This window comes from Asterias rubens, chromosome 13 (assembly GCF_902459465.1).
Source record: "Asterias rubens chromosome 13, eAstRub1.3, whole genome shotgun sequence".
Lineage (NCBI taxonomy): Eukaryota > Metazoa > Echinodermata > Asteroidea > Forcipulatida > Asteriidae > Asterias > Asterias rubens.
The window spans coordinates 14,074,185-14,100,659 of NC_047074.1; the positions used below are offsets into that span (position 1 = coordinate 14,074,185).

The 26,475-nt window shown below is 37.9% G+C and overlaps 1 protein-coding gene across 5 annotated transcripts in view; it reads right to left on the reverse strand.

Moving 5' to 3' along the window:
- Nucleotides 1-2,134: 2,134 nt before the first annotated feature.
- The window catches only part of LOC117298441 (amine oxidase [flavin-containing] B-like), a 34,604-nt gene continuing 10,263 nt past the window's right edge, over nucleotides 2,135-26,475 (reverse strand). Inside the window, exons 4-15 of one of the 5 annotated variants that reach the window (XM_033781707.1) lie at nucleotides 26,353-26,457; nucleotides 25,865-25,956; nucleotides 20,166-20,298; nucleotides 12,504-12,656; nucleotides 11,269-11,428; nucleotides 10,805-10,901; nucleotides 10,137-10,190; nucleotides 9,458-9,518; nucleotides 8,310-8,407; nucleotides 7,725-7,836; nucleotides 2,878-2,940; nucleotides 2,135-2,320 (exon numbers count right to left, since the gene is read on the reverse strand). In XM_033781707.1, coding sequence (XP_033637598.1) covers nucleotides 2,177-2,320; nucleotides 2,878-2,940; nucleotides 7,725-7,836; nucleotides 8,310-8,407; nucleotides 9,458-9,518; nucleotides 10,137-10,190; nucleotides 10,805-10,901; nucleotides 11,269-11,428; nucleotides 12,504-12,656; nucleotides 20,166-20,298; nucleotides 25,865-25,956; nucleotides 26,353-26,457 — 1,272 coding nt within the window. In that variant the 3' untranslated portion in view covers nucleotides 2,135-2,176. Of the gene's footprint in view, nucleotides 2,321-2,877; nucleotides 2,941-7,724; nucleotides 7,837-8,309; nucleotides 8,408-9,457; nucleotides 9,519-10,136; nucleotides 10,191-10,804; nucleotides 10,902-11,268; nucleotides 11,429-12,503; nucleotides 12,657-17,142; nucleotides 17,285-19,128; nucleotides 19,265-20,165; nucleotides 20,299-22,530; nucleotides 22,673-23,911; nucleotides 24,054-25,864; nucleotides 25,957-26,352; nucleotides 26,458-26,475 lie in introns of all 5 variants that reach the window. The other 4 variants (XM_033781706.1, XM_033781705.1, XM_033781704.1 and 1 more) reach the window with 4 other exon arrangements.

Below are 26,475 nucleotides of genomic sequence, written 5' to 3' on the forward strand. Positions count from 1 at the left end.
TGAAAATAGGCCAAAAATTGATAAAATCACAAGGGGTAAACCTTGCATTTTTGTTGAAAATAGGCCAAAAATTGATAAAATCACAAGGGGTAAACCTTGCATTTTTGTTGAAAATAGGCCAAAAATTGATAAAATCACAAGGGGTAAGCCTTGCAGTTTTGTTGAAAATGCGCAAAAAATTGATAAAACCACAAGGGGTTAGGCTTGCATTTTTGTTGAAAATGCGCAAAAAATTGATAAAATCACAAGGGGTTAGGCTTGCATTTTTGTTGAAAATGCGCCAAAAATTGATAAAATCACAAGGGGTAAACCTTGCATTTTTGATGAAAATGGGCCAAAAATGGATAAAATCACAAGGGGTAGCATTTTTGTTGAAAATGGGCAAAAAATTGATAAAATCACAAGGGGTAGACCTTGCTTTTTTTTTTAAATGGGCCAAAAATTAATACATGCATATCAACATTGCCAATATTTATTACAATTTAATTACAAGTTATTAGCAAAACCAATACATGATTGTTCAAGATATAACATTAAAAGCAGTTCAGGAAAAATAGAGAACAAAAAGACGCTGGAAATATTATAAGATTGTTTCATGATCTAATATAGCTCATAATATCAGGTAGAAATCTACTACATTTTTATGCTAAAATGTAAAAATAATTTGGTTTTATATTATTTAACATTTTATGTAAATAGCAAGGTTGAGGTTGGAAGTTTGTATAAAGTTTTAATATTTGTGACCTTGAATAAAGTTTACGTAGCTATTCCTTTGTGCCAACTTTGAAGATGTCTCAAGACTCAAAATTCTAACATCACATTGTACTAAAGTATAAGGAGCTCTTATGACGAGCAAACTACATGTATTTGGTGACCTTTTTGTTTACACTTCACTATTACATAGTAAATAACAACAAAAATTAAAGTCTCATGATTGGATTAAGACATTCACAATTTCATATTTTCACTGGACATAAAATTCTTTATGCTTTTTTTTTTTTTTTTTAAGTTTTAAAAACTATTTTGAGCACATTATTCGAGAGAGAGAGAGGAAAAAAAAACAGTTTATAGCCTAACGTTTCGACCCTTGCAGAGTCTTTTTCACAAAACCCAAACATACTGCATTTTTCTTTCTAATAAAAGGAGTTTGAATGATTTCATACATATATCTAAAATAATATAACAATTCTTCAAGAACAAAATTTCAGTGTGTACTTCAAAGTCACCATTCAAACTAATGTGATAATAATAATACAAAAATAATTATTATTATTATTTAAAAAAGGTATATTTATGGCGCCTCATATAGTCATCCACAAAGTGACCATCTTATTTCAAACAGAATCATTCTTCAGAGGAAACATTGACAGCTTCCACTGCAACTTCACACAAATCTTGACTTTCTTTCCATTACTTCAGTTTCCTTTTTTAAGGATTAATTGACTTTCATACGTCCAGCAAGAAAAAAAGAAAAGGTCCTACATGTACAAGGCGAGCTATTCAATAAACAAGATAACAGTTTTGTGATATATCACTAGTTATCACACAAGTGGCAAGCAGAAATTTTCCCGCTAAGCACATTTAAGCAGGATACCATTTACATTGTGTACATGTATAGCTGTATTTTAGCTGGTAACGTTAATCGGGTTAGCATAATTTGTCTGTGCTTAGCAACTTTTTATGCTTAAGCAGTTCCATGAAACTGAGCCCTAGGGGTTAGTTCATTGAAACACTTTGTTTATAGAAACTGGGATCACAGTATTAATTTGAAATTGTTGCCACTTACCTAAAGAAACAAATGCTACTAAACCAAAAACTAATAGAACCCTAAACACCAAATTAATAAAATAAAATAGTAACTCTGCCGGCATTCAACCACATCACATGATTAAAGTCATGCAATATAATCAATTATTTTGTTTATTTTTTTACCTTTGTAAACTTGTGGTTTTGCTTCGGTTTTTTTGTAGGACGTTTCTTGACAAACTCTGCTTGTTTGAACGCGCCTCCACATTTGTTTATATTGTCAGTATTTTTGTCTTTCTCAAAGACAATATCTTGAAATAAATCTCTCAATGAATCGCATTAAATTGAATAATTTTTCTATGAATGGAGTTTGGCTCACTCAGGAATATCTTCAGGAGTTGGTTTGTCTCGGCTCGTCGATCGATGTGGTTTATTTTTTCTTCAGGCGGCAGATCGCGAAGACTCCGATAACAGCAGACAAGACAACAGTACGACCAATGAATTTAAACAAGCCAGGTACAGATGGAGCGTTGCGTTCGTAGAAGGTGGTCGGTATCGGAAGGGCTGGCACCTCCTGGTTGAAGTCAAACAAAAATAACAAACAATATCAAAATTACGAACAAATTTACTAAGGGGTGAGAGTCACTGCTGACAAAAAATTTTGAAAATGGGATCCAGATCTTAGCAGGTACGTTGAAATGATGACTAGTCCTTTTTATGGTAACCCCTGGAGTTATAGATTCCAAGGAGCTTCTAGGAACAGTCTCCTCAGTGCTACATAAGTGGATGAAAGAGCAGGACTGTTATTTTGAGAAAAGTACATTTGAACAAGCAGACTTTAAAAAGTCAGAATTCAAAAAAAGTCTCTATAAAAGTCTCCCTGTAATGCAGGGGTTAAGCTAAGAGTTCATGAAGAAGGAGTGTAGAGCCTTACGGGCACAACAATTACTTTTTGTCCCAGTAACATAAAGCAAGACAGTTCCCTAAGAACAACTCTACCTGGCAAGTAGATACACACATGGTGTTACCGCAAACCAAATATACACTAACAGGAGGTCGTTAGGAATCAAATTGCCTGTAAAAAAAAGATTGACGAAATAATGAACCAAAATGATTTTTTCAGTGACCCACCTTTGATTCTGGTTCATCCTGCCAGATTTCATTCTCGTCAATCTTTCCCATTCTGTGCTGAATCTAAAGAAAAAAGAAAAAGAAAAAATACCAGAAAGAGGACAATTATTAATAATAACAATAATAATAGTGGCTTCTTAAATAGCCTGATATCCGGCTGCCCCCAAAAAATATGGGATAAACAATGGGGGAAGTTCAGGAACAAAACGCATAAGACAAATTGACAGAAAAGCTACAAATATTTGTTACAAATCTAGTCCTTATGGTTTTCCGCTTGTACAATAAGGTACGTCCATGGGTTAAAGACAGATGAGGTTTATACCCAACTAGGTAGAATAAAGGCTAAATGGGATTTGTTTCACATTTATCTCTGGCGCCAATAAAAAACAAGCTAAGCAACCTGCCTTACATGTTTCAAATAATAATAGAAACCAAATAATTTTCAGCCAGATAAAATTTTAATGCTTTCAACACTCAAAAAACTTCAAAAATATTAATGACCACAACAAATTACTTGATGAGAAACTAAAACTACAAGTACTCCAAAGAGATATTTACATGGTGTTACCGAAAACCTCTTTTATATTTCCACCATGCAAAGTTTGAAAAACCTTACTTAACCAAACATGCTAAAAGAAAAATTCTATGGGCATTTATCTAAAAACTAAAGATTTGTTTTCGAGAAAGAAGTAATTTTCAAAAAAATTGATTTCGAGACCTAAGAATTAGATTTTGAGGTCTCAAAATCAAGCATCTGAAAGCACACAACTTCATGTGACAAGGGTGTTTTTTTTTCATTATTATCTCACAACTTTGTTGACTAATTGAGCTTAAATTTTCACAGGTTTGTTATTTTATGCATATGTTGGGATACAATGTACACCAAGTGAGAAGACTGGTCTTTGACAATTACCAATAGTGTCCACTGTCTTTGAAGGGTGAGCGAAAAACCACAGAGTTTACTACAAATGTGTTTGAAGTTAACAGGACACTACATGTTAATTTACAACACTGAAATTTATAAATTACGAAAACTACCAAAGCTGCACGGCATAACCATTTATACACTATAAAACAACTACACAAGTTTAATAAACGCATTTTAAAAATTCTAATTGTTTGCAACATAAACCACAAGGACAAACTGACTGGGTAATTTTTAAACCAATTTAGTGGATGAACAAAGAAACGTTGACTAAACAGTCAACTTTTCTTTGTTCACATTGAATAGAACAGTCAACGTTTCTTTGGTCACTACCAAATTAGATCCAAATCTGTTAGCATTACAAAACCTTTAAAAAACATTGCCAAATAAGGGAAACTACCAATTTTTTTTAAATTCAAAATGACCAAAGCTGTACCCTATCATCATTTAAACACAAGTTTAACGACCGCATTTTAACAAAATCTAACTATTTGCATTACATCGGGAAAAATGAGTAATAAATCACAAGGGAAACTGACGGGGTAAATATTAAATCAGTTTAGTGGTTAACCAATGAAACATCGACTAGAAAAGTAAATTTTTCACTGTTCACTCTAGAAAACCATGCCTTTACAGAAGCGCCACCAACAAAGGAAAAGATAGCTCAGTTAATAGAGTACCGGCACGTTAAACCGGAGGCCTTGGTTCAAATTCCCTCTCTATTTTTCTTTTTTCAACTCCAAACCATGAACAAAATGTACCAAGTCCGTTGCCCTTGTGTTTAAAATTTGATACAAATTTAAAAATCATGATTCATGTAGCTTTATCTCATGAATATTCCATTAAAAGGTTATTATTTATAATTTATTTATTAATAAAGTCACATTGTTGTGATTACTTGTTTTGTTGCTGATATACGATTCAGAAGATTGAAACAAATTCAAAACCCAAATTGAGAAATTACCAGTTCAGTAAATATTCAGAGTAATATTTCCTTCAAGAGACGAGTTAGTTACAATCATAATTTTTGTGACAAGTCGTGTAGTAGTTGTACCCTCACTTTCCTGCAAATATTCCTTTGAAATTTGGTAGGGAGTGTTGATTTAATAATAATTTCGCCATTTATATAGCGCTTCATACATAGTGTTTCTAAGCGCTTTACAAAAATAAAACAACAGGAATAAACAACAAAGAAAGTGCAATCGTGAATTTAATGGGTAAGTCTTTCAATCCAGTTTTGAATGTGTTCACAGTCGGGGAATCGCTGATGATGATGGGGAGATTGTTCCAAAGTTTGGGGGCACAAACCGAGAAGGCTCGTTCACCGATAGCGAGTATGAGTACGTGGACCAGGAGCTAGTTGCAGATGTGCCTAGGATGATGAGCAGAGATGTATTGAAAAGAACTTTGCTTGATATTGAATGAGAGACAGTCTTGGCACTCCATACATCGTTGTCTGCAGACGGCTAATGTGTCAGTTTGACATCTGTCAAGGCCAAAGAGACAGCGAGACTAGAGGTGACCAGTAGACTCATCTACATCTAGGTACCATGTAACACACGTTACACATTTCGGGTGAACTGACCACATCTGTCTTGACGAGGTTGCTCGCATACGATAAACAGGTCATGCTCATCAGCCCCTGTATCACCCCAAAAGCCAAGTATGTCTGGATTATTCTTGTAATCACGGATTATCATGAAGCCAAAATCCTGAGCACCGTATATTTTCTCATCATCTGGTTGGTCTGGCTCCCATTTCCGATAATTTGTTGGTATATTACCATCCTCATAGCATTTCCATTCACCTTCTATTGCAACGTCGAAACAATTGATCCAAATACCAAGAGTTTGGTCGTTGTGAAGAAGTGATGTAAATATGAATTCATTCTCCCAATCTGAGCTTGTGACCATTATAGATGCGCCGTAGCTATCACACTGCATCACCGCAGTGGCCCAGTTGCCCTTCATGGATCCATCCAGACCCAAGTAGCAAGAATCACCATAAGGCACCCATCCATAAGGGCACCCTCTTGCTGCAATCACACCCTTGGTTACCATGATAATAACAGAGAAAGTAACCACGGTGATTGAGGACAATATATCATCAGCAAAGAACTTCATTTTCAGTAATCTTCTGATTTATTGTAGTGTGGTAACTTTTGAGACACCGGCTCTGCTGTGATGTACGCAGTCAGAAGCAAATTGAGAATCTGTGACGCAGTTCAAATTTCCTTCCAATTTTCAACTGCTCAGCAACAATCAATTATCAAACTTCCTGTCATTTTTTATAATTTCATTATGGTGTTGGATAACAACAGCTCCAGTCAAGCATTTTTAATTTCATTATTGATAAAGGCCAAGCCACACTGCATCAATATCGAAACTGATAACAATCACGACGCAAAGAGAACGCATTCTATTCGTTCCTTCCAATGCTTCACGCAGAATAGGCCCATGCTCATTACACCAATCGAGGGTGTGCATTTTTATCGTTTTCGTTCTCATTATCGAGGCCTTAACAACAGCTAGAGTGAAGCAATTCAATTTCATTATGGTGTTGGATAACAAAAGCTCAAGCGAAGCGTGTCATAATTGGGAGTTGTACATAAACGTTACAGTAGTCAATTTAACCCTTTCTATACCACATTGTTTATTGCAAGCGCCCAACCGGATACCGCATTGTTGACAAAGGTCACAATGCTGTGTACCGTATTTTTTCACACTAAAAAAAATATAACGCAATTTGCAGTGTGTACTGTTTTCAATCTTGATTTTCTGTGGAAAGACATTATTTTTTTGAAAAACTTTGTGCATGCAATTTGTAGCATATGAAATGACCTTTCCTACGATGTCAAATTTGTATATATTATCTTAATTTTGTTTGCAAGATTTCTGGCTGAAAAAAAATACTTCTATTTTTATTCGGGATTTCTGTCTCAAAAAAAACAACAAGATTTTCAACCTATTTTTCCTCAAGAAAAGTTTGTAAAAACTTCTCAGAAAATATAACCGTTTTTATTATAGGCTTCTATTTCCATTTGTACCATAATCGGAACCTATTTTGCTGAAAAATCTTATCTGTTTTGAAAGTGTTCAGCTACCACGGTCACTTCGACCAGCTCGAGTGGGTCCAGGCCCGCCCGCCATGCACGCCCAAGCCCACAGCGTTGAACGGGTGACGTGCTCGGTCCAGTTAGCTACCGTTGGTATATAGTCCGGTTTTGTCATCATCTGACTGCATGTCTGGCGACGAAATACCACGATTTGATGCCAAATGTTCACTAGATACTTTGATAGAACTTCCCAAGTCTTTTTATAGAGTCACTATAGGCAAACATATAAGCCAAAACCTCCGTGCAATGAGCAGACATGATGGTGATTTTAGACGAAAAAAAACGGAAGCGTGAAATCTTGAGGTGTATTTTTCTCGGAAAATCATAATGGCAACCCCCTATACATACCATTGCAATGCTTGGTAAACAAGCAACCCGTCTATATAAAACCTAACAACAGAGGGCGCCAAACAAATAAAATACAATCTCTCAAAGGCAATGCTTTTTTCTGTCGAGTTTTCTCGACATTGGGACGGAGCGACTACACAACGCACAGTCGAGTTTTCTCGACAATGGTAAGGAAGCGCTTGCACTGCGCAGTCGAGTAAACTCGACAATGGTATTGAAAGGGTTAAAGAGATTGTTCATTATTAGGTCACAAAAAAGCATCTTAAAGGAACATTACAGAATTTGTTTTTGCTAACAAAAAAGTTGCAACCAAGATTATTGTGATGATGACATCAGGTGAACTGGCCTTATAAGGTCCTTACCCTTGGGTTACTCTGAGTACCCATTTTGGGTATCTATTAAGGTACACATTTAGGTGCAACGATTCCCTCCTAACCCCTCACTGGTACCCAAACCTACCTCCCTAGCAGCTCTCTCTCCAGCCTGTATAGCTCCTTCCATGTAGCCAGCCCAGTGTGTCGCAGTTTCAGTCCCAGCAAAATACAATCTGCCAAATGGTTTACGGAGCTCTCTGCAAACGGAACCAAACACATTTCATCAGACCTATTTTATAGGTGACTGCTCTTTGTTTCGGCACCCCTACATTACGACAACCCTGTGTTTAACCAATACCCCATCAGAATCTACATGTTAGTGTTTGAGTTAGGGCTAGGGTTAGGATTATGAAATTAGGGGTGATGGAACATAGGGATGTCGGAACAAACAGATGTCAGAACATAGGGGTTTCGGAACATAGGGGTGTCGGAACATAGGGGTGTCGGAACATAGGGGTGTCGGAACATAGGGGTGTCGGAACATAGGGATGTCGGAACATAGGGATGTCAGAACATAGGGGTGTTGGAACATAGGAGTATCTAAACATAGGGTGCCAGAACATACATGTAGGGGTGTCATGAGATGAGTTGCTATGGATCGACCAATCAGAGTCAAGGATTCAAGCCTGAACGAGAGTGGACTGTATTTGAGATGAATCACAAGACTTACTTTCCAAGTTGAGTCAGAACACCAGGGCCATAGGTAGAGGTGTAGCAGCCACCGGAGTACTGCTCATTCATCCAGTTCTTCTCCTTGTAGTTGATAGGCTGAAATAATACACAAAAGAAAATGTAAAGAGACTGTTCTTCTGAGTAGGGAGGAGACTGTGAATAAGGCGTCTTCAGATCAATCAAAATCAAGGGCTAAACATCCAAGAAGGAAACCATTAACACCTTTTTTGTTTTGCTTTCTCCTTTTCCCCCACTGATAATCAACAATAGTCTGCCTCAATCACAAAGTTATTACTTTTCACCCTTTTGTTACCTTTGATTTTGTTCACGACTCCTTCCCTATACCCTATATGTATGGATGTGAGTGTAACATGTCCTACTCGCTTCTTTTTTTCACTTTCGTCGCAATTTCATGGTAAAAACAGATTATCTCTATACTTGCTTTTTTCAAAATGTTATTTTTGGAGGTTAAGTGTGTTTAAACTACCAGTTTTTCTAGAAGAAGTCTCTAATCTTACACTTTCCTAGACTGAATGAAAATGCCTTCTTTACTACTACTTTCCTAGATTTGCTTTTCTTAACATGTCATTTTTTTTACGAGGCCATCGCGTTTAAACCACTGGTTTGTCTAACCCATAGATCAAGATTCTCTAAATCCCACCCGAGTGATTTGCCTGTGGATTTCTTCACGGAACTCGGGAAAGTACTGGATATACATTGGTGTAAGGGTTAAAAACAAATTATAAGATTCTTCTATTAAAGCCATTGGACCCTTTCGGTACAGAAAAAAAAAAAAAGTTCACAGATTTACAAATAATTTACAGGGTTTACAGAAGGTAATGGTGAAAGACTTCTCTTGAAATATTAGTCCATGAAATGCTTTACTTTTTGAGAAAACGGTAAAACAATATAAATTCTCGTTAACGAGAATTACGGATTTGTTATAAACACATGTCATGACACGGCGAAACGCGCGAAAACAGGAGTGGGTTTTCCCGTTATTTTCTCCCGACTCCGATGACCAATTGAGCTTAAGTTTTCACAGGTTTGTTGTTTTATATATAAGTTGTGATACACAAAGTGTGGGACTTGGACAATACTGTTTACCGAAAGGGTCCAATGGCTTTAAAATGAAAAATGACATACGTGTAAGGCTTCCTCTGCTCCACCGAAGGCAGCACTGTAACATCTGCACAGCCTGTCTCGTCTGAAAAAAATGACCACAAAATATTGTGATTTGGGGTAGGAAAACTCAAACAATAAATTATGGTTTATCAACTTTAAAAAAAAAATTTTTTTAGTGGGGGCGCGCATGTTGGTTTAACAAAGAAATATTGACTACAATTGGACTTGAACCTGAGACCTCTAGATTAACGTGTCGGCAATCTACCAACTGATCTATCTAGCCCTATGTTGGTGTCTCTAGTTTGTCAATATCTTTGTTCGGGGTGGTGCTGTCAGAAGCATGCTGACTGGCACCTCCACCCCCACCCCTGAACAAAGATAGTGACAAAATAGGGAGACCACAAATATAAGGGCTACGTTTCAGCTCAGTTGTTAGGGCACTGGCACATTAATCTGGAGCACGAAGGGACTCAAAGGTTCAAATGCCATTCTATTAAAATTTACACCCAAAATGGCTGACAGGAGACGCGTATGCAATGACGCTGCACGGTTTGCAATGGGTCTATTGTTAACATAAGGAGACCACATGTATTAGGGCTTGAAAGGTCAGTTATTAGATCACTGGAGGTCGCAGGTACAAATCCTGCGAAAGTTAATTTTTCATTGTTTGTCCCAAATTTCATTTTAATTCCTGACGTACCTTTCCTCTTTGCTGATCCCGCAGAACTCTCTGGCCTTGTTGGCAGCCACAAAACTGCACCAAGAAAGAATGAAAAACAAAAGTTAAAACAATACAGATGCTGCGTCAATTAATTTTCTGCCACTGCTTGCTGATCTTGCGACAACACATCAGTGTCCAATTTCATTATTCTGCTCACCGCAGAATTCAGAGCTTTCAGCGTCCAGAAGCACACGATTCTATGAGCAGGCCTGTATGCTTGATTTTGAAAGGGCAAGGGCACCAAAGCATTTTCTCCTTGGTAAAGGGCACCCTATAAGGTAATTGTAAATTTCTACTTGAGCATTTCAAGGGCACCAAGGCAATGACCAGGGGGCATGGAGGCAATCGCCTTTGTTGCAGTATTCCACGGTATGCAGGGCCATTAGTTTAGGGCATGCTTTAAAATGGTGGGTGTTGATAATAATGGACCGATCCAGCCTGTCAATCAAACTGTGCGGGTTCACCCATTTTGACCAATCACAGCAACGATTGTGGTCGGACAAACTCGGTCATGCGTGCGCGTATATTTGGCACGTGCGGCAGAATCGTGCAGAATGTCATTGGGAGTGCTTGTACACGTGTTTTGCTCACTTGCGCGGTGGGCAGAGCTTAGTGGAAAGCCGGAACGGTCCTTTGGTAATACTGACCAGATAAGGGCTGGGTGACTGCCATCAGGTTTTGTGTCATCAAGTGAATACACCATCGGACTTGCTGGGTCAACGTTGAAGGTGGAGCCACAAAAATCTACGATCAAAATCAATCAATTAATCAGAAGAGATTTTCGCTAAAATCAAAACAATTACATGCAGTCCAACAGATAAGACAAACTAGCTGTCTGCTTTTGCCCAGTTCATAAAACGCTAATGCAAAACAAATGTTTGTGCACAAGTCAACTAATGCGAAAGATTCAATGCAAACTTGTGATGTCAAAATTCGTATCGCATTCGCGGGAAGTATGAACCGGGCTTAAAAAGTTGGAATTTCAAAGGGAAGTAGATATTGTTTCTGTACAATCATTGCTTGCAGAGTAGGGCATGACAAAAAATGAAGGGACAAAAGATACGGCCAGGGTATTGAAATGATATCTTCTAGTGTTAGTCTAGTTCCCAACCTCTATCTTTCCACCATGTCTTGTCGTAGTACACCATGCACTTGATGACACTGCCTACAGGGGCTCTGGATATCAGCTGGTTTCTCCTAGGAGGCAGGGGCGGGTCATAGTGAATCTTCTGGGTCAAAGGTGGGGCCATTGCGCTGATCACATACTTAGCCTGTCGGACAAAATAAAAAATATAAGTAAGTGATGTTTGAAGCTGTGCATGGTGTGAAGGATAAGAAAAAACTATAACTAATATTAAAATAGGGGTACAATCATGTGTTCAAAGCTTGTTAGGATTATATGTTTGCTCTGAAAAGAGCCAGTGTGGTCTCGACACTTTGAACAGTATGAGTAATTCTCTGCTCTAGAATACTGTTTGAAATATCAAGAACAAACCAACTCTTTTCAGAGCCAGCAATTCCTCAAAAGAGAATTATCAAATAGTACTATTATTTATAGTTTATTCTACACAAAAATATCAGTGAAGGATATGACTTTTGGTTCTTGGAACTACAATGCTGTCTTAAGATCAGTGAAGGATATGACTTTTGGTTCTTGGAACTACAATGCTGTCTTAAGATCAGTGAAGGATATGACTTTTGGTTCTTGGAACTACAATGCTGTCTTAAGATCAGTGAAGGATATGACTTTTGGTTCTTGGAACTACAATGCTGTCTTAAGATCAGTGAAGGATATGACTTTTGGTTCTTGGAACTACAATGCTGTCTTAAGACTTGATGATGACTTTGGTTATGACTTGAAGAAGTCCCTCATCTTACATTTTCCTAGACTGAATGCAAATCCCAAAAAAGTTGATCTTCATGTACATAGGGTATCAAAACTCTTTAAAGGCATTGGACACTATTGGTAATTACTCAAAATAATTATTAGCATAAAACCTTTCTTGGTGACGAGTAATGGAGAGAGGTTGATGGTACAAAACATTGTGAGAAACAGCTCCCTCTGAAGTGCCATAGTTTTTGAGAAAGAAGTAATTTTCCACGAATTTGATTTCGAGACCTTAGATTTAGAACTCGAGGTCTCAAAATCAACCATCTATAAAAGCACACAACTTCGTGTGACAAGGGTTATTTATCTTTCATTAATATCCCGCAACTTCGATGACCGATTGAGCTCAAATTTTCACAGGTTTATTATTTTATGCATATGTTGAGATACACCAACTGCGAAGGCTAGTCTTTGACGATTGCCAATAGTGTCCACTGACTTTAACAATAATTTGTTACCTGATAGACATCTCCGTTGATGGTGTGCACAGAAACAGACTCCTCACTCTGATTAATCTGAGCTACTGGACTCTCCATCTTGATGTTCTCTTTGCCGATCTTCTCTCCCATCTTAATGCTTATCTGCTGAGATCCACCAACAAACTTCCGCTCCTAGAGTTTCAATCATTACATTACAATTGATCAGTCAGTTATAATGGAATCCTGTTTAAAAAAAGGACACAATACATAAATAATAAGCATTCACGTACAACCATGTGAAAATCTCTTTTGTAGAAGTGTTGGCTCTGAAAAGAGATGGTGTGGTCTTGACGTTTCAAACAGTATACTCTGCCCGTCTTCATTCTTCCTCTGCAGTCTTCTCCTGAAGACAAACAGAGTATACTAAACGTTGAGACCAAACCAGCTCTTTTCAGAGCCAACACTCACCCTAAGAAATTTCCACATGGTTGTACCCGCAAGTTTACTATTAAATAATAGTGTCTTCTTATTTATCCACAACATGCAAATTAAGGTTCAAACGATACTTAAATCTTGTTTGTTTACCTTATTTAGTTTATGATTTGGTGTTGAACAAAGACAAACTGAGTAGAGAGGGATTTTAACCAATGACCTATGGTTTAACGTACCAGCGCTCTACCAACTGAGCTATCTAGACCTAATGTTGACGGTCTCCCTACTTAGGTTGGAGTGCCATTTTTAACTTTTAATAATAGTTTATGACCTGACGCTTCAACCCTAGGAGTCATAACATCACGCCATTAACTAGTTTTTGCATTTTAGGTCCTTTTGGTGCATCATCTTATTCTATTTTCTTCTTTTGTGTATAAGATGTTCTCTTAAACAGACTCTTTTGTTTGGCAGGTCTTATTTTATGTGGATTTCCTTAAAATATCTAGCTATGATAGTGTGGAAATAGTGTTCAAAGAAACAACTGCTTACCCTTACTAAAACACTCATGCTAACAACCGACTAGCTCATACTTAAATGACTAGCTCATGCTTAAATGACTAGCTCATGCTTAAATGACTAGCTCATGCTTTAATGACTAGCTCATGCTTAACGGAAATGCAAGATTCATAATAAAGACTGAAAACCAAAAACAAGTTTGCAAACATGCATTTAGTTTAAATCACACGAGAACCACCCATAGTTTTGCTTAAAGATGTTTCACTGAGTTTAAAGGTGAGGTCATGTAGATTGTTTTTTTGTCAAGCTATAGGCAATTTTTTTTTAGAAAGATACAATAAAAGTCAGACAAGAAAGTTTTAGCAGCATACATTGTCTACTTGATGAGAAAGCAAAAATAAACTACCATTTTATTTTCACAAGACATTAAATCGATCAGCGTATAGCGAGGTGACAGCAGGCAACCACATCCCTGCTGGCCGCAGCTTTCGCAAACAAACAACAATCCTCAGATAATGCATTGCTTCTCACCAAGTAAGTTTTTATGGTCATTCAGTTTAGTAAATCTTTTTGAATGCAAAGCAATAAAATAGTTTGCTTAGCACATACACTAGGTACTGATTGGAATTTGTTACCCGCCGAAATGACATGCACATGTACATGTTAATACTACACAAACTGGTAAGCATTCTGCTTAGCAGCTTCAAGAAGTTCGGCTAAGCATAAACAAAGTAAAATACATCATACATAAACTAAAACAAGTATTACCATGAACATTGAACAATGTAAGAAATGGGAAATGTTAGAGGTAGAAAAATGTAGTTTGGGTACGGCACCTGACATACACAACTCTATACTATGAGGAACATTACAGAATTGGTAAGAAACAAAATCGTGAAGATCAAAATTTACAATAACCTACGTGTATACGGTCTAATGATGATGATGTTTTACAAAACATCCCTTGAAACATTTCTGTTTGAACGGTCATATTTGATTAGAAATAAATAAACAAATTACCCGTTTGGAGTTTATCGCTCAGTGAACGTTTTATTAATTTTTTTCATGCAAAACGTGTAATCATTATTTTCTCAAACTTCTACAGGTTTGTCACTTTATGTAATATGGTGGACTACATAAAGTGCTTACACTGCCAGCAAAAGTTTTGTTAGCAAAAACCAACTCTGTAATGTTCCTTTACCAGGAAAGAAACACCTCTAAAGCACTATAATAACACAAAGGGAAACACCACCTTAACAACATGGTTCAGGATTGGTTCAAAAGTCTAGTTTTCAAGAAAATAAAAAATTATTGATCAGAAATTTGTTTCAGTTAATAAAGAAGTCAGTGGAGGTTACAAATGATAGCGAAAATCTTTACACAGAAATTTTACTTTAGTTGGTGTTAAAACTCTATTAGTACGACATGGCAAACGAGAAAAAAAGACAGACAAAATGACAGAACTACCGGTACAATTGCTGCCACTAAATGTTATTCAAATGACAGAGGAAAGCCTAACTAGTCTTCTTCAGCATTATCGTGAAAATTACACATGTAGACATAATTAAAAAAAATATCAAACACCAATCCTGAACCAAATTGATTGACTCTACCACTGCAAGTCATGGAATATGTACAAATGGAAAAGTTGATTCGAAAGAAAAATGGTGTTTGAATGACAATGGTGATAAATGATTTGAGGGTAGGAACTCAATGGGTGTTTTATGTTCTTAATGAAGTCAGGGAGGCAATGGGTGTTTTTGTTCTTAATGAGGGCACAAAGGCAATGGGTGTTTTATATTTTTATGTGGGGCACGATGGCAATGGGTGTTTTTATTTATAATGAAGGCAGGGAAGGCAACAGGTGTTTTTTGTTCTTAAAGATTCTGGACACTATTGGTAATTGTCAAAGACTAGTCTTCACAGTTGGTGGATCTCAGCATATGCATAAAATCACAAAGCTGTGAAAATTTGAGCTCAATCAGTCGTCGAAGTTGCAGGATATTAATGAAAGAAAACAACATCATTGTCACACGAATTTGTGTGCTTTCAGATGCTTGATTTCAAGACCTCAAATTCTAAACTTGAGGTCTCGAAATCAAATTCGTGGAAAATTACTTTATTCTCAAAAACTAGATTACTTCAGAGGGAGCCGTTTCTCACAATGTTTTATACTATCAACCTCTTCCCATTACTCGTAACCAAGAAAGGATTTATGCTATAAAATCATTTTGAGTAATTACCAATAGTGTCCACTTCCTTTAATGAGGGCACAAAGGCAATGGGTGGTTTTTATTCTTAATGAGGGCTGGAACTCAATGGATGTTTTTAATTCTTAATGAGGGCACAAAGGCAATGGGTGGTTTTGTATTCTTATTGGGGGCATGATGGCAATGGATGGTTTTTATTTTTAATGAGGGCACGAAGGAAATGGGTGTTTTTTATTCTTAATATAGACAGGAACTCAATGTGTGTTTTAATTCTAAATGAGGGCAGGAACTCAATGTGTGTTTTTTATTGGAATGAGGGCACAAAGGTAATAGGTGATTTTTATTCTAAATGAGGGCACGAAGGCAATGGGTGTGTTTTTATTATAAATGAGGGCAGAAATTCAATGGCGTTTTGATTCTAAATGAGGGCAGGAACTCAATTGTGTTTTTGTTTTAAATGAGGGCAAGAAGGCAATGTGTGTTTTTTATTGAAATGAGGGCACGAAGGCAATGGGTGATTTTATTCTAAATGAGGGCAAAAATGCAATAAATGTTTTTATTCTTAATGTGGGCACGAAGGCAATGCATGTTTTTTTCTTCTAAATGGGGGCACAAAGGCTATGTGATTTTTTTTTAAATCGGGGCAGGAGGGCAAAGTTTTTTTATTTTTTATTCTTAATGAGGGCATGAAGGCAATAGTCCTGTTTTGTATTCTTAATGAGGGCAGGAAGGCAATAGTCCTGTTTTTTATTCTTAATGAGGGCATGAAGGCAATAGGCCTGTTTTTTATTCTAAATGAGGGCAGGAACTCAATGTGTGTTTTGATTCTAAATGAGGGCAGAAACTCAATGTGTGTTTTTGTTCTAAATGAGGGCAAAAATGCAATAAATGTTTTTATTCTTAATGAGGGCAGGAAGGCATAGGAAGGCAATAGTCCTGTGTTGTATTCTTAATGAGGGCAGGAAGGCATAGGAAGGCAATAGTCCTGTGTTGTATTCTTAATGAGGGCAGGAAGGCATAGGAAGGCAATAGTCCTGTGTTGTATTCTTAATGAGGGCAGGAAGGCATAGGAAGGCAATAGTCCTGTGTTGTATTCTTAATGAGGGCAGGAAGGCATAGGAAGGCAATAGTCCTGTGTTGTATTCTTAATGAGGGCAGGAAGGCATAGGAAGGCAATAGTCCTGTTTTTTATTCTTAATGAGGGCATGAAGGCAATGGTCCTGTCTTTTATTCTTTATGAAGGCAATGGGTGTTTTTTATTCTTAATGAAGGTGGAACATTGGGAGTTTGATGCAGAGAGGCCTTGAATTAGCAATCATGACTGCTTCTTCAATAAAATCCGTTTCTTTTAAAGCAGAAAGTGTAGGATTTATACGAGTATACTTTTTCAGAAGATGAGCAAATGAACTGAAAATAATGGGATGAGGCAAAGCAAAAGCTGACTTTCAGAGCCTTTTTTTTTATTCTCGTTAAGTGTACGATATTTGCGCAATCATCAAAGTAAACACTCATCCTCGTACCTGCCCTCCGTTCTCAGTCAGTAAATTACGCAAAAATCCCCCGCACTGCTTGATGTACCACATGTAAAACAGCACGGAGAGCTCGTGCACTTCCATTGTTACAATCAACTTGACATTGGTCTCAATGAATTGCTTTATACATCTAGTGATTGAACAAAAGGATCAAAGGCAAATAATTAGCAACATCTGTAGGGTGTCATGGCAGAGTTGTTAAAGACCCTAGCTTGACTTTAAATTCAAAGGCACTAGAGACTAATGGTAATTGTCAAAGACCAGTCTTCTCACTTGGTGTACTGTATCTCAACATATGCATAAAATAACAAACATGTGCAAATTTGAGCTCACTTGGTCATTGAAGTTGTGAGATAATAATGCAAGAAAATAACACCTGTGCTTTTAGATGGTTGATTTCGAGACCTCAAATTCTAAATCTGAGGTCTCAAAATTAAACTTGTGGAAAATTACTTCTTTCTCAAATTGTTTTTCACAATGTTTTATATATCAACTTCTCCCCATTACATGTTACCAAGTAAGGTTTTATGCTAATAATTATTTTGAGAAATAACCAATAGTGTCCACTGCCTTTAAGAGCATCGAACTGGTCAATGTGGTCAAGTGGTTAGACTGCAGGACATGCAATCACAGTGTGTGTGGTTAACAAAACATTGTAGCAAGCATGGAAACCTCTTTCACACGCGAGCTGTTTAACCAATTTGTTTTCACAAGCCCGCAAAATATTTTGGTGTTTATCTGTGGTTCTACCATTAAAAACCCTGCTGTGCAGTCTGTGGCATTCTAAATGGTTTTTATCTTTATGATTTTATCAATTCCATAGACTATTTAAAATACTTTGTATTTATGGACAAAACAACCAGCACCGGATTAGAAACTCTCACAAACCAAATCCTCCAAAAGTTATGGCAGCTAAAGCTACAGGTACATAGTTGCTAAAGGTGTTGTTAAGGATGTCCTATACTTTCAGCACATAATGATGCAGCCATCACCTCAGCCACCATTTCGAACACAGCATTATTCAAGAAGTTGTCTGCCCAAAACCCAATGTGTTAATGCACACCATGCACCAACAAAATGAACAAGCAAACTAGATGGATCATAACAACACAAGGCAGTCTCAGGTCTGGGAAACAAGGACACAGCTGCTGACTGCACAAAGGCAACATCGACTTCAAAGAGTAGAGAATGCAATGATGACTTAAGAGAGTTACCAGTTCAACAATGGTATACCCTAAAAACCCAATATTAATCACGGTTGCTTACTTGGATTGTGGTTAGTGCATGTCATTCACCAACAAAATAACAAGCAAACTAGATAGAACAAGGCTGTAACAGCACAAGCCTGTCCGAAGTCTTAAGATGGCCAACAAGAATAAAGCTGCCAACTGCAAAACGGCAACATCAACTTCAATGAGTTGAGAATATAAAAGTGAATTAAACAAGTTGTCAGTTCAACTTTAGTTTACCCTAAATTATATTAATCACTGTTGTTTATTTGGATTGTGGTTAAGTTAATTAGCAGGCATGTAAACAAGATGCACAAAATCCTGAACTCCCCGAAAAAAATAAAGAGCGTCTTAAAGCTTTGACACGTAATATGAAGCAACATCCCCAACTGATATAATGAATTAAAATGTCTGCAGTACTTTAGAAGCGCAGCTCAAAAAAATGCCATTCGAGGAGCGCTGGTCTGCAAAGAGGAAATCCAGGATATTAAAAGTTTATCTGGAGAGATGAGTGTTAAGCTGTTTGAAGGTCGATGATTTATGCTATGTTCTTTGGTCAAGCAGGGATGATAGGAAGATGCATGTCATGTTTGAAATGACGAAGTGTTACATAAGTGTTATAGTCAAAAACACCTCTACAAAAACTAACTACAAAACACCTCTACAAAAACTAACTACAAAACACCTCTACAAAAACTAACTATTTTTATAATTATTGTTAGAGAAGTGAGATGATGAATCCTACCTGGGCACCTATCCACCAATCATCCAAAAAGCCACCACACATTTTGATGTGCCACAAGTAAAACAGCAGAGATAGCTCCTGGGCATCTGACGCAAAAATCAAACGAACGCTACTTCGCATTAATCGACGGACAGTTCTGGAGACAAGAGTACCGGATTACTTGACATCAATACATCTGATGTATGGACTGTCAATCAGATAAAGGTGAAATAATAATAATAATAACAACTGGACTTATATAGCGCCAAATTACCAAAGGATGCAAGGCACTTATAAGGAGTAAAGAAAGACCTAAGTGATGTTGACAACCAGCTACAGATTGGAGAACAGGTGAGTCTTGGGACACTCATTGAAGGACAGAACAGTCTGAGTGACAACAGGGAGACCGTTCCATAGGGTTTCAGATAACTTTGAAAGAATCCTGGTGAATGAGAGACGATGTTGGATCCAAAGATCTTCTACATAGAATCAAAACTTTGAGCACGTAGGACGGGGAGAGGAAGGGGCACACAGTGGTCATGGGGCTCAGGAGGATTTTTAGAAAATCCTGAAGTCTGGGAAAAATCCAGAGAAAACCACAAGCCTGCATTCTTCATTCCAGTTTGGAAGACCGCGCCTTTTCAGTCGACGCCTTTTCAGTCGAGGTCCCGTGAACAGTCTTCCTTTCAACATCAGGCAATTACCAACAATACCACTGACTTTCAAGACGTCACTCAAATCTCAATTGTTTACAAGAGCTTTCTTTTCAGTGCCATGATATAGGATCGTTCATTGGAATGGCGCCATATAAATGTTAAGATTGATTGAATGATTTAATGATTGATTGATTGATTGATTGATTTATTGATTGATTGATTGATTGATCGATAGTTGAAACTTTCACATGTGACATTTATTGTATCTTTCTTTATAACTTTGCCTATAAATCAGCATTACATTGACAAAAAACAATCCACTACCCTACTGTTAAAACTTAAAGACAAACACGTAGGGTGAGACCACTACAAGGTCATGACCTGACCTATGACCTGACCCACCTGACCATCAAAGAGTTCGCGATAAAATCCACCAGCCAAATGAAGGTACCAGCACATGAATAGAACCGATACTTCTGATGGTTCAGTACATACTATTGCATTCACCCACGATGTGATAAAGCGAACTACGCTCCTGCATTAGAAGAAACAATTACAGAGAAAAAATGCTTCGGGAATAAGAAGTTTATAGAAGTTCACTTTGGCCAAGGTTCTCTACAATGAGTAGCTTGCACAGATTAAGTGAGTCATATCACCAAAATAGTGGTAAAATTGTGACTTTTTATATTTCAAATTAGCCCTAATGTAAAAGGCAGCCTCCTTCGTGTTCTTTTTAAAGGCGAAGTATACCTTAAGATTTTCCAACCATTTAAATTCTATATAAATGTATACAATAAAACTCCATGTAACCTGAGTAAATTTAATTTCAAAAGGTGGCATTTTGGAGAAGAAAAAAAATGGCTCGGTTAAGAAGACAAATCAGTTTATGGAATACGCAAAATGTTGTACATTTTTACAATAAAACCTTGCAAACCATGGGCTCTGTCGTCAACTTCAAAGAAGAGTACCTTTTGTACGATGACACACAACGCGACAAAGTCTTACTTCTAAATACTACAACATTTTAATCATGGGGGGGGGGGGGTGTTAACATGTCCTCCCCATCAACCCTAGTTCTTCTAAAACACTTCACATAAACATGTCTCATGACGATGACTAGAGCAGACTTGTTAATACGTAGAGACCAAATTAGAACTCACTCCGCAGCAATAACAAGAAGTCCTCTCGATCCACTAAAGCTAAAGTAGTAGGGCCTAGTCTCGGGCATATTTCTACGTAGGGCCTAGTCTCGGGCATATTTCTACGTAGGGCCTAGTCTCGGGCATATTTCTACGTAGGGCCTAGTCTCGGGCATATTTCTACGTAGGGCCTAGTCTCGGGCATATTTCTACGTAGGGCCTAGTCTCGGGCATATTTCTACCTTCCGCCAAGGTAGTACTCAATACGCAGTACAGTTCTTTTTAGAACTGAGAAGTCTCCCGAATTCCGAAAAATCTAGACCACGGCAGTAGAAGATAAAGCAAGACAAGTTCTCAAAAGAACATACGAAAAAACTTCATTTATGTGAGATTCATGTCCCTCGCGGTGCTCACTCGGGTGAGCCCCTGACAAGAGCTAATCGAACGATCACACTCGCCCTCTCGTGGTAACGGCATGCACCCCGGGTCACCCCAAAGTGACCCTCTCCACAAGCAGGGCACTGGTGGCTGACCCAGGCGAGCCCCCGGAATGACGTCGCAGCTTTTCGAACGCACCGGGTGCAGACCGGGGTCGACCCAGGGAAGCTAAACGAACACACCCAATGATTGAGGCAAGCGCTTTGCGTGAGCTCTTGTACTTTTGATGATACAAGTAGGTGGAATATGGTGGATTGGCATGGGTGTTGAATGTGTCGTATTTTTCACCGTGTGAGGGCGCTCTCAAACATATTTGTATCAATTCCCTAAACAGTTATTAAAGACTGGAACACATTACCACCGCAGACATCTAATTCATCACGGACAGTAAGACCTCTTAAGGAGCCATTTCAACAGTGACAGAACGCAGATTAAAACTGTGCAGGAAGAATCGCGTATATCCCCGGAAGTGATAAAGTAAATCACTATTGAGAGCACCCTCTTGTGGTAAAAAATACAGCACATTGAGAAGTTGTGTCGAGGGTGATTACTGACTCATGACTATATGGATGAAGACGACAGTTGAAAGTGAGTTCTCGACTAGGGGTTTGAGACAGAAAAGTGCGAGTTAAACATCATTATCGGTGATTTAACGACGAACGCTCACGAGTGTTAAATTGAGAAGCTGTGTGAAGGATGATTACTGACACTGGACTAAATAAATAATGACAAGGATTGCAGATGAGTTCTTGGGTTCTATAACAGCAAAACTTGAGTTTTACTTCTCCAGTCAAAACTAACACTGAGTGCCACAAGTATATGGCCATCATTATCGGTGGTTGACGGTGGAGCGCTCACGAATGTTAAATAGAGAAGTTGTGAGTGTGACGTGAGTGACGATTACTGAGTGACAATTACTGAGTGACGATTACTGAGTGACGATTACTGACACTGGACTAAATGAATAATGACAAGGGTTGCAGATGAGTTATTGGTTTTTAGGGTTTTTTCATTCATTCATTCATTTTTGTTAAAAATCAAACTGGCAGCACAAAGCTAAATTATGTGGCATTACAAGGTAAAATATTGTGAAAAATTAAACACAGATAGAAAAAATAAAGTATGTCAGAAAACGTGAGTTCTACTCCAATCAAAACTAACACTAGGTGTCAAGTCTCAATCTCAAGTACCTGGCCGCCATTATCACTCGATATAAATCGAACGTATCCACCTGTCTGTTTCAGATACCACGCGAAGAAGAGGACCGATAGCTCTTGGGGTTCCATGCAAACGCCAACCTCACAAGTTGTAATAAAAAGACGGCGGATGCTTCTACACATTGGGAAAGAAAAATTACACTCTTGACAGTTGTCGCAGATTTGGAATCTGTAGGGTTCAAATAATATTCTTGTACGTTTGTTTATTGTCCATCAATTTCTGTTTGTCCAACTCCTGTTTGTCCTTTTTTAATTTTTTTTTTAAAGTGTATCAGCATTTTTACTCAATGGTTTTCAACTTTTAATCTTAATCTTACTATTAATTAATATATATATTTTTTTTTTAAATATATAATTATTATTATTATTTTTTTTGGGGGGGGGAGGGGGAGGAGTGGTTTCAAAAATTGTACCACTGTAATTGTTGACTAGTACTTATTTGCAAAAAGAAACACCTAGCTGGAGCCCCTATTCAAATGAAACCCTTGCTTGAGCCCTGTCATTTTTTTTTTAAAGGAAACAGGCGTTTTTTCTGGGGATTCAAACAAGCAAACAGATCCTACACCCAAGCTGTGGTTTTGAAAAGGGTCATAAAATTAATGAATTATTTCCAGATGTTTAATCTTACAGTGCCAAGGTCATACACGTACAATCTATTTTATGTATTCTAAAAACACCATTATCGTACATGCACAATTTGAATTATGTACTAAAAACGTTTCATCAATATAGTACGACCCGTATTATAAATTTAAATTTCCCCAGTGTGGGATAATAAAGTTCTTATCTTATCTTATCACCAGAGGGCATTATCACTCAAGAAATACTACTGACTTTTGAATGTACCAAAAAAGACTAAAGCCTGGTTCATACTTCCTGCGAAAGTGAGTGCGAATTTGTAGCCAATTTGGACTTTTAATGGCTGTTTTTGTGCAGTGAATGTTTCGCAGGAGTTGAGTCAACTGATGCAAATTATTTGTTGCGAATTTGTTTCGCATTCGCAGGAAGTGTGAATCGGGCTTAACTAGTTTAATTGTTATACAGAATTTTGAAAACCTAAAAAAGCTTGGCATTTTACATTCAAAACACACACAAAAAAGCGGGCACCGAAGGAGCTAACTGAAGAAAACAAAATTAAAGAAGAGCAAGAAAGTTCATGATGTGACATTCCTGAAAAACTTAAAGACCAATCCTTCACCATGTCGCTAGCAATAGAGCAAGCCACTACACAGTCAGTCTAAGATCACATTCAGATTAGAGGAGTTTTTAAAAGCACGTGTGAAGTTGGACTACAGATTAGTGGAGGTGCATCAAGATGTTTGTGAGTGAAGCAATGAATTTCTTATCTCTCTACCTGACCCCCATTCTCTCGGCCAAAACTCCGATAGAATCCCCCGCTCTGTTTGATATACCAGAAGAAGAAGAGGACGGAGAGCTCGCTAGTATCCATGGTAACCGTCAGCTGACAGAAGACCACCATAAATCGATGCACCACTCTAGGTAAATAAATCTTGGGTCAGGTTCCTGGACTCACTATACAACTCGGATGATTAAAGGCATGATAAGAAATGGGTAGCTGACTACTAAAAAAAGATGACAGCATTACTGGACGGTCTGCTGAAATAAAAAACGGCTTGTAAATGGGGACTACAAACATCAGCAATAAATGAGCAACAAAATTATTTCCACAAAAAAACTGCAATTTACAGAATAAAAAGAAGGTCCAAGCAGTTTATTGGGACAGATTTCCTGAAACTCTTAATATATATTAGTAGTGCCAGAGCGTTGTACGCTACCATGGTTTGACCTCAGAGATGGTAATTTTCAACAACGAAAAAATTGAAAGGGCCAACTATAAATGGCTCACAAACCTGGGATTACATGAAGGTCTCACCATTCTCGCCTTGGGTGCCCCTTACTAAACTGCAATGGAAGTGGTCTAAGATGCAAAATGAAATATGGCTTGCCCCCCTTGCCTAGGCCTGGACAAGTCTAAGGGCAAGTATTTAATGATGCTTTTCTGTACAAGAGTTTAGAAATGGAACATGACGTCCGTGACTTTTGTGCATGCTGCAAGTAAACTTCTTCTAAGTGTTTAATTTTCACTTTTCAGACAGATTGTCAAGCAGAACCAATGATGCAATGAAATATTGACAATTGTGATCCTTTTGAAAGAGCCAACTGAAAATTCAAAGCTAAAGGTGAGTTGAGCAGATTTTCAAAGTCTGGAGTCTCATTTGGTATTGTGAAGCAAGCGTGTCAAAGTAACACTCAGTCGTGATGGAAATGAGCTACATGTACTGCGTGTGAAATATGTTACAATTTATTTACAATGCATAGTAAGCATATTCGACTTGTCTGTAAAGGGAGTTCCACTTTTACTTTGGGAATTTTTGTATTCAGTTGGCGAAAATAAACGTTGCATATATCATAAAGGGTTGGACATAAAAAATTGATGGAAAATCTTGGCCCGCCTACTTGTTTTTTGGGTTTTTTTTTTTTAGACCAGCATTTACGCGGTTGATGTTGCTTACTGGTCTCGGTGTCAGGCTTGGTCTGCAGTATCTTTAAGACCCTATGAGGAGTCTCAGGATTGTTGGTGTTTCCTTGTAAACGTTCTAAAATTGCCTAGTCTTGATCTACATGTATGATTTAGAGGTCTTGAAGTCAAGTTGTTTTGTCTCATTGCTGTTACTTTTGAACTCCTAGGAGTGCGTCTTCAATAATTTGGTACAGTCCTTGTGTGTGGTCACACTCTTGGACTTACAAGCCTCTTTCTTGGTCTTGAACATTGGGGTCTAATTGTCTCGGTATGTTTCAGTCTTAGTGTTAGGTCATACTCTGGACCTACGAAAGTTCAAGCCTCTTTCTTAGTATTAAACATTGGTGTTCAAGTCTAGATTTCAGAAGGTATTAAGTCACACTCTGAACCTTCAGACCTGTTTCTTTATCTTGGACATTGGGGTATAAGTTTAAGTCATCATATTAGGTCTTCAGGCCTGTTTCTTGGTCTTGGACATTGGGATTTAAGTCTAGGTTTCAGTCTTGGAATAAAGTCATATTCATTGACCTGCAAGCCTTTTGTTTTTCTAGGACATTGGGGTCTACGGGGTCTAATTTATGTCTCAGACAAGAATTATTTTGTTCCAGTCTTGGTGGATAAGTCCCACTCTTGGACCTGAAGGCCTCTTTTTTGTCTCGGATATTAGGGTCTAAGTCTAGGTCTTAGTTTCAATGAGGCACCATGTTTCAAACCACTAAGTTTAAGTCTTAGTACTAACTTTAACACTAATAAAGAATGACCTACTCTGTCCAACATGTCTTGTCGATCCATTCTTTCATCGTCATGTTATCCAGCTCTTCGGCATTTGGTGCGTCCCAAGGTGCATCCACTGAAATCTGGGCGGAAAAAATAATTTGATATCTGAAAAAAAGTCACATCCCCTAAAGGAGATCCCCTGGCTGCCGCTTACCAGGTTGTATTGTAAACCTTGGTGTGATCCCTGCAACCGATTTCACAAAACGCTAGGATTAATCCTAACTCGAGTTAGAACGAGTAACCTGTCCTAACTTAGGATGGGTTCAATATGCTTCTTACTGGATACGGAATTTAAATCGTCCCAAGTCCTAAGAATAATCCTAAGTTAGGAACAGTTTGGTGAAATCAACGGCAGGCGACACGGTTGTCAAAGGTTGAATAGCTTGTTACTAGCACCCTTGATTAGGGAGACCTCCACATAGTGCTATTTAGCTCAGTGTCTAGAGCAGGTCTTAACAAATTCTAAAGTTGCTTACCATATCTCCAAGTCTGTCGATCTCTCGGATAGCGTTATTCAAATCCAGATTGACGAGAGGGTTCCAGAACTTGGGCCATGATCCCTTGAAAGGGTAACCACGTTGCTGTCAAAAACAAAAAAC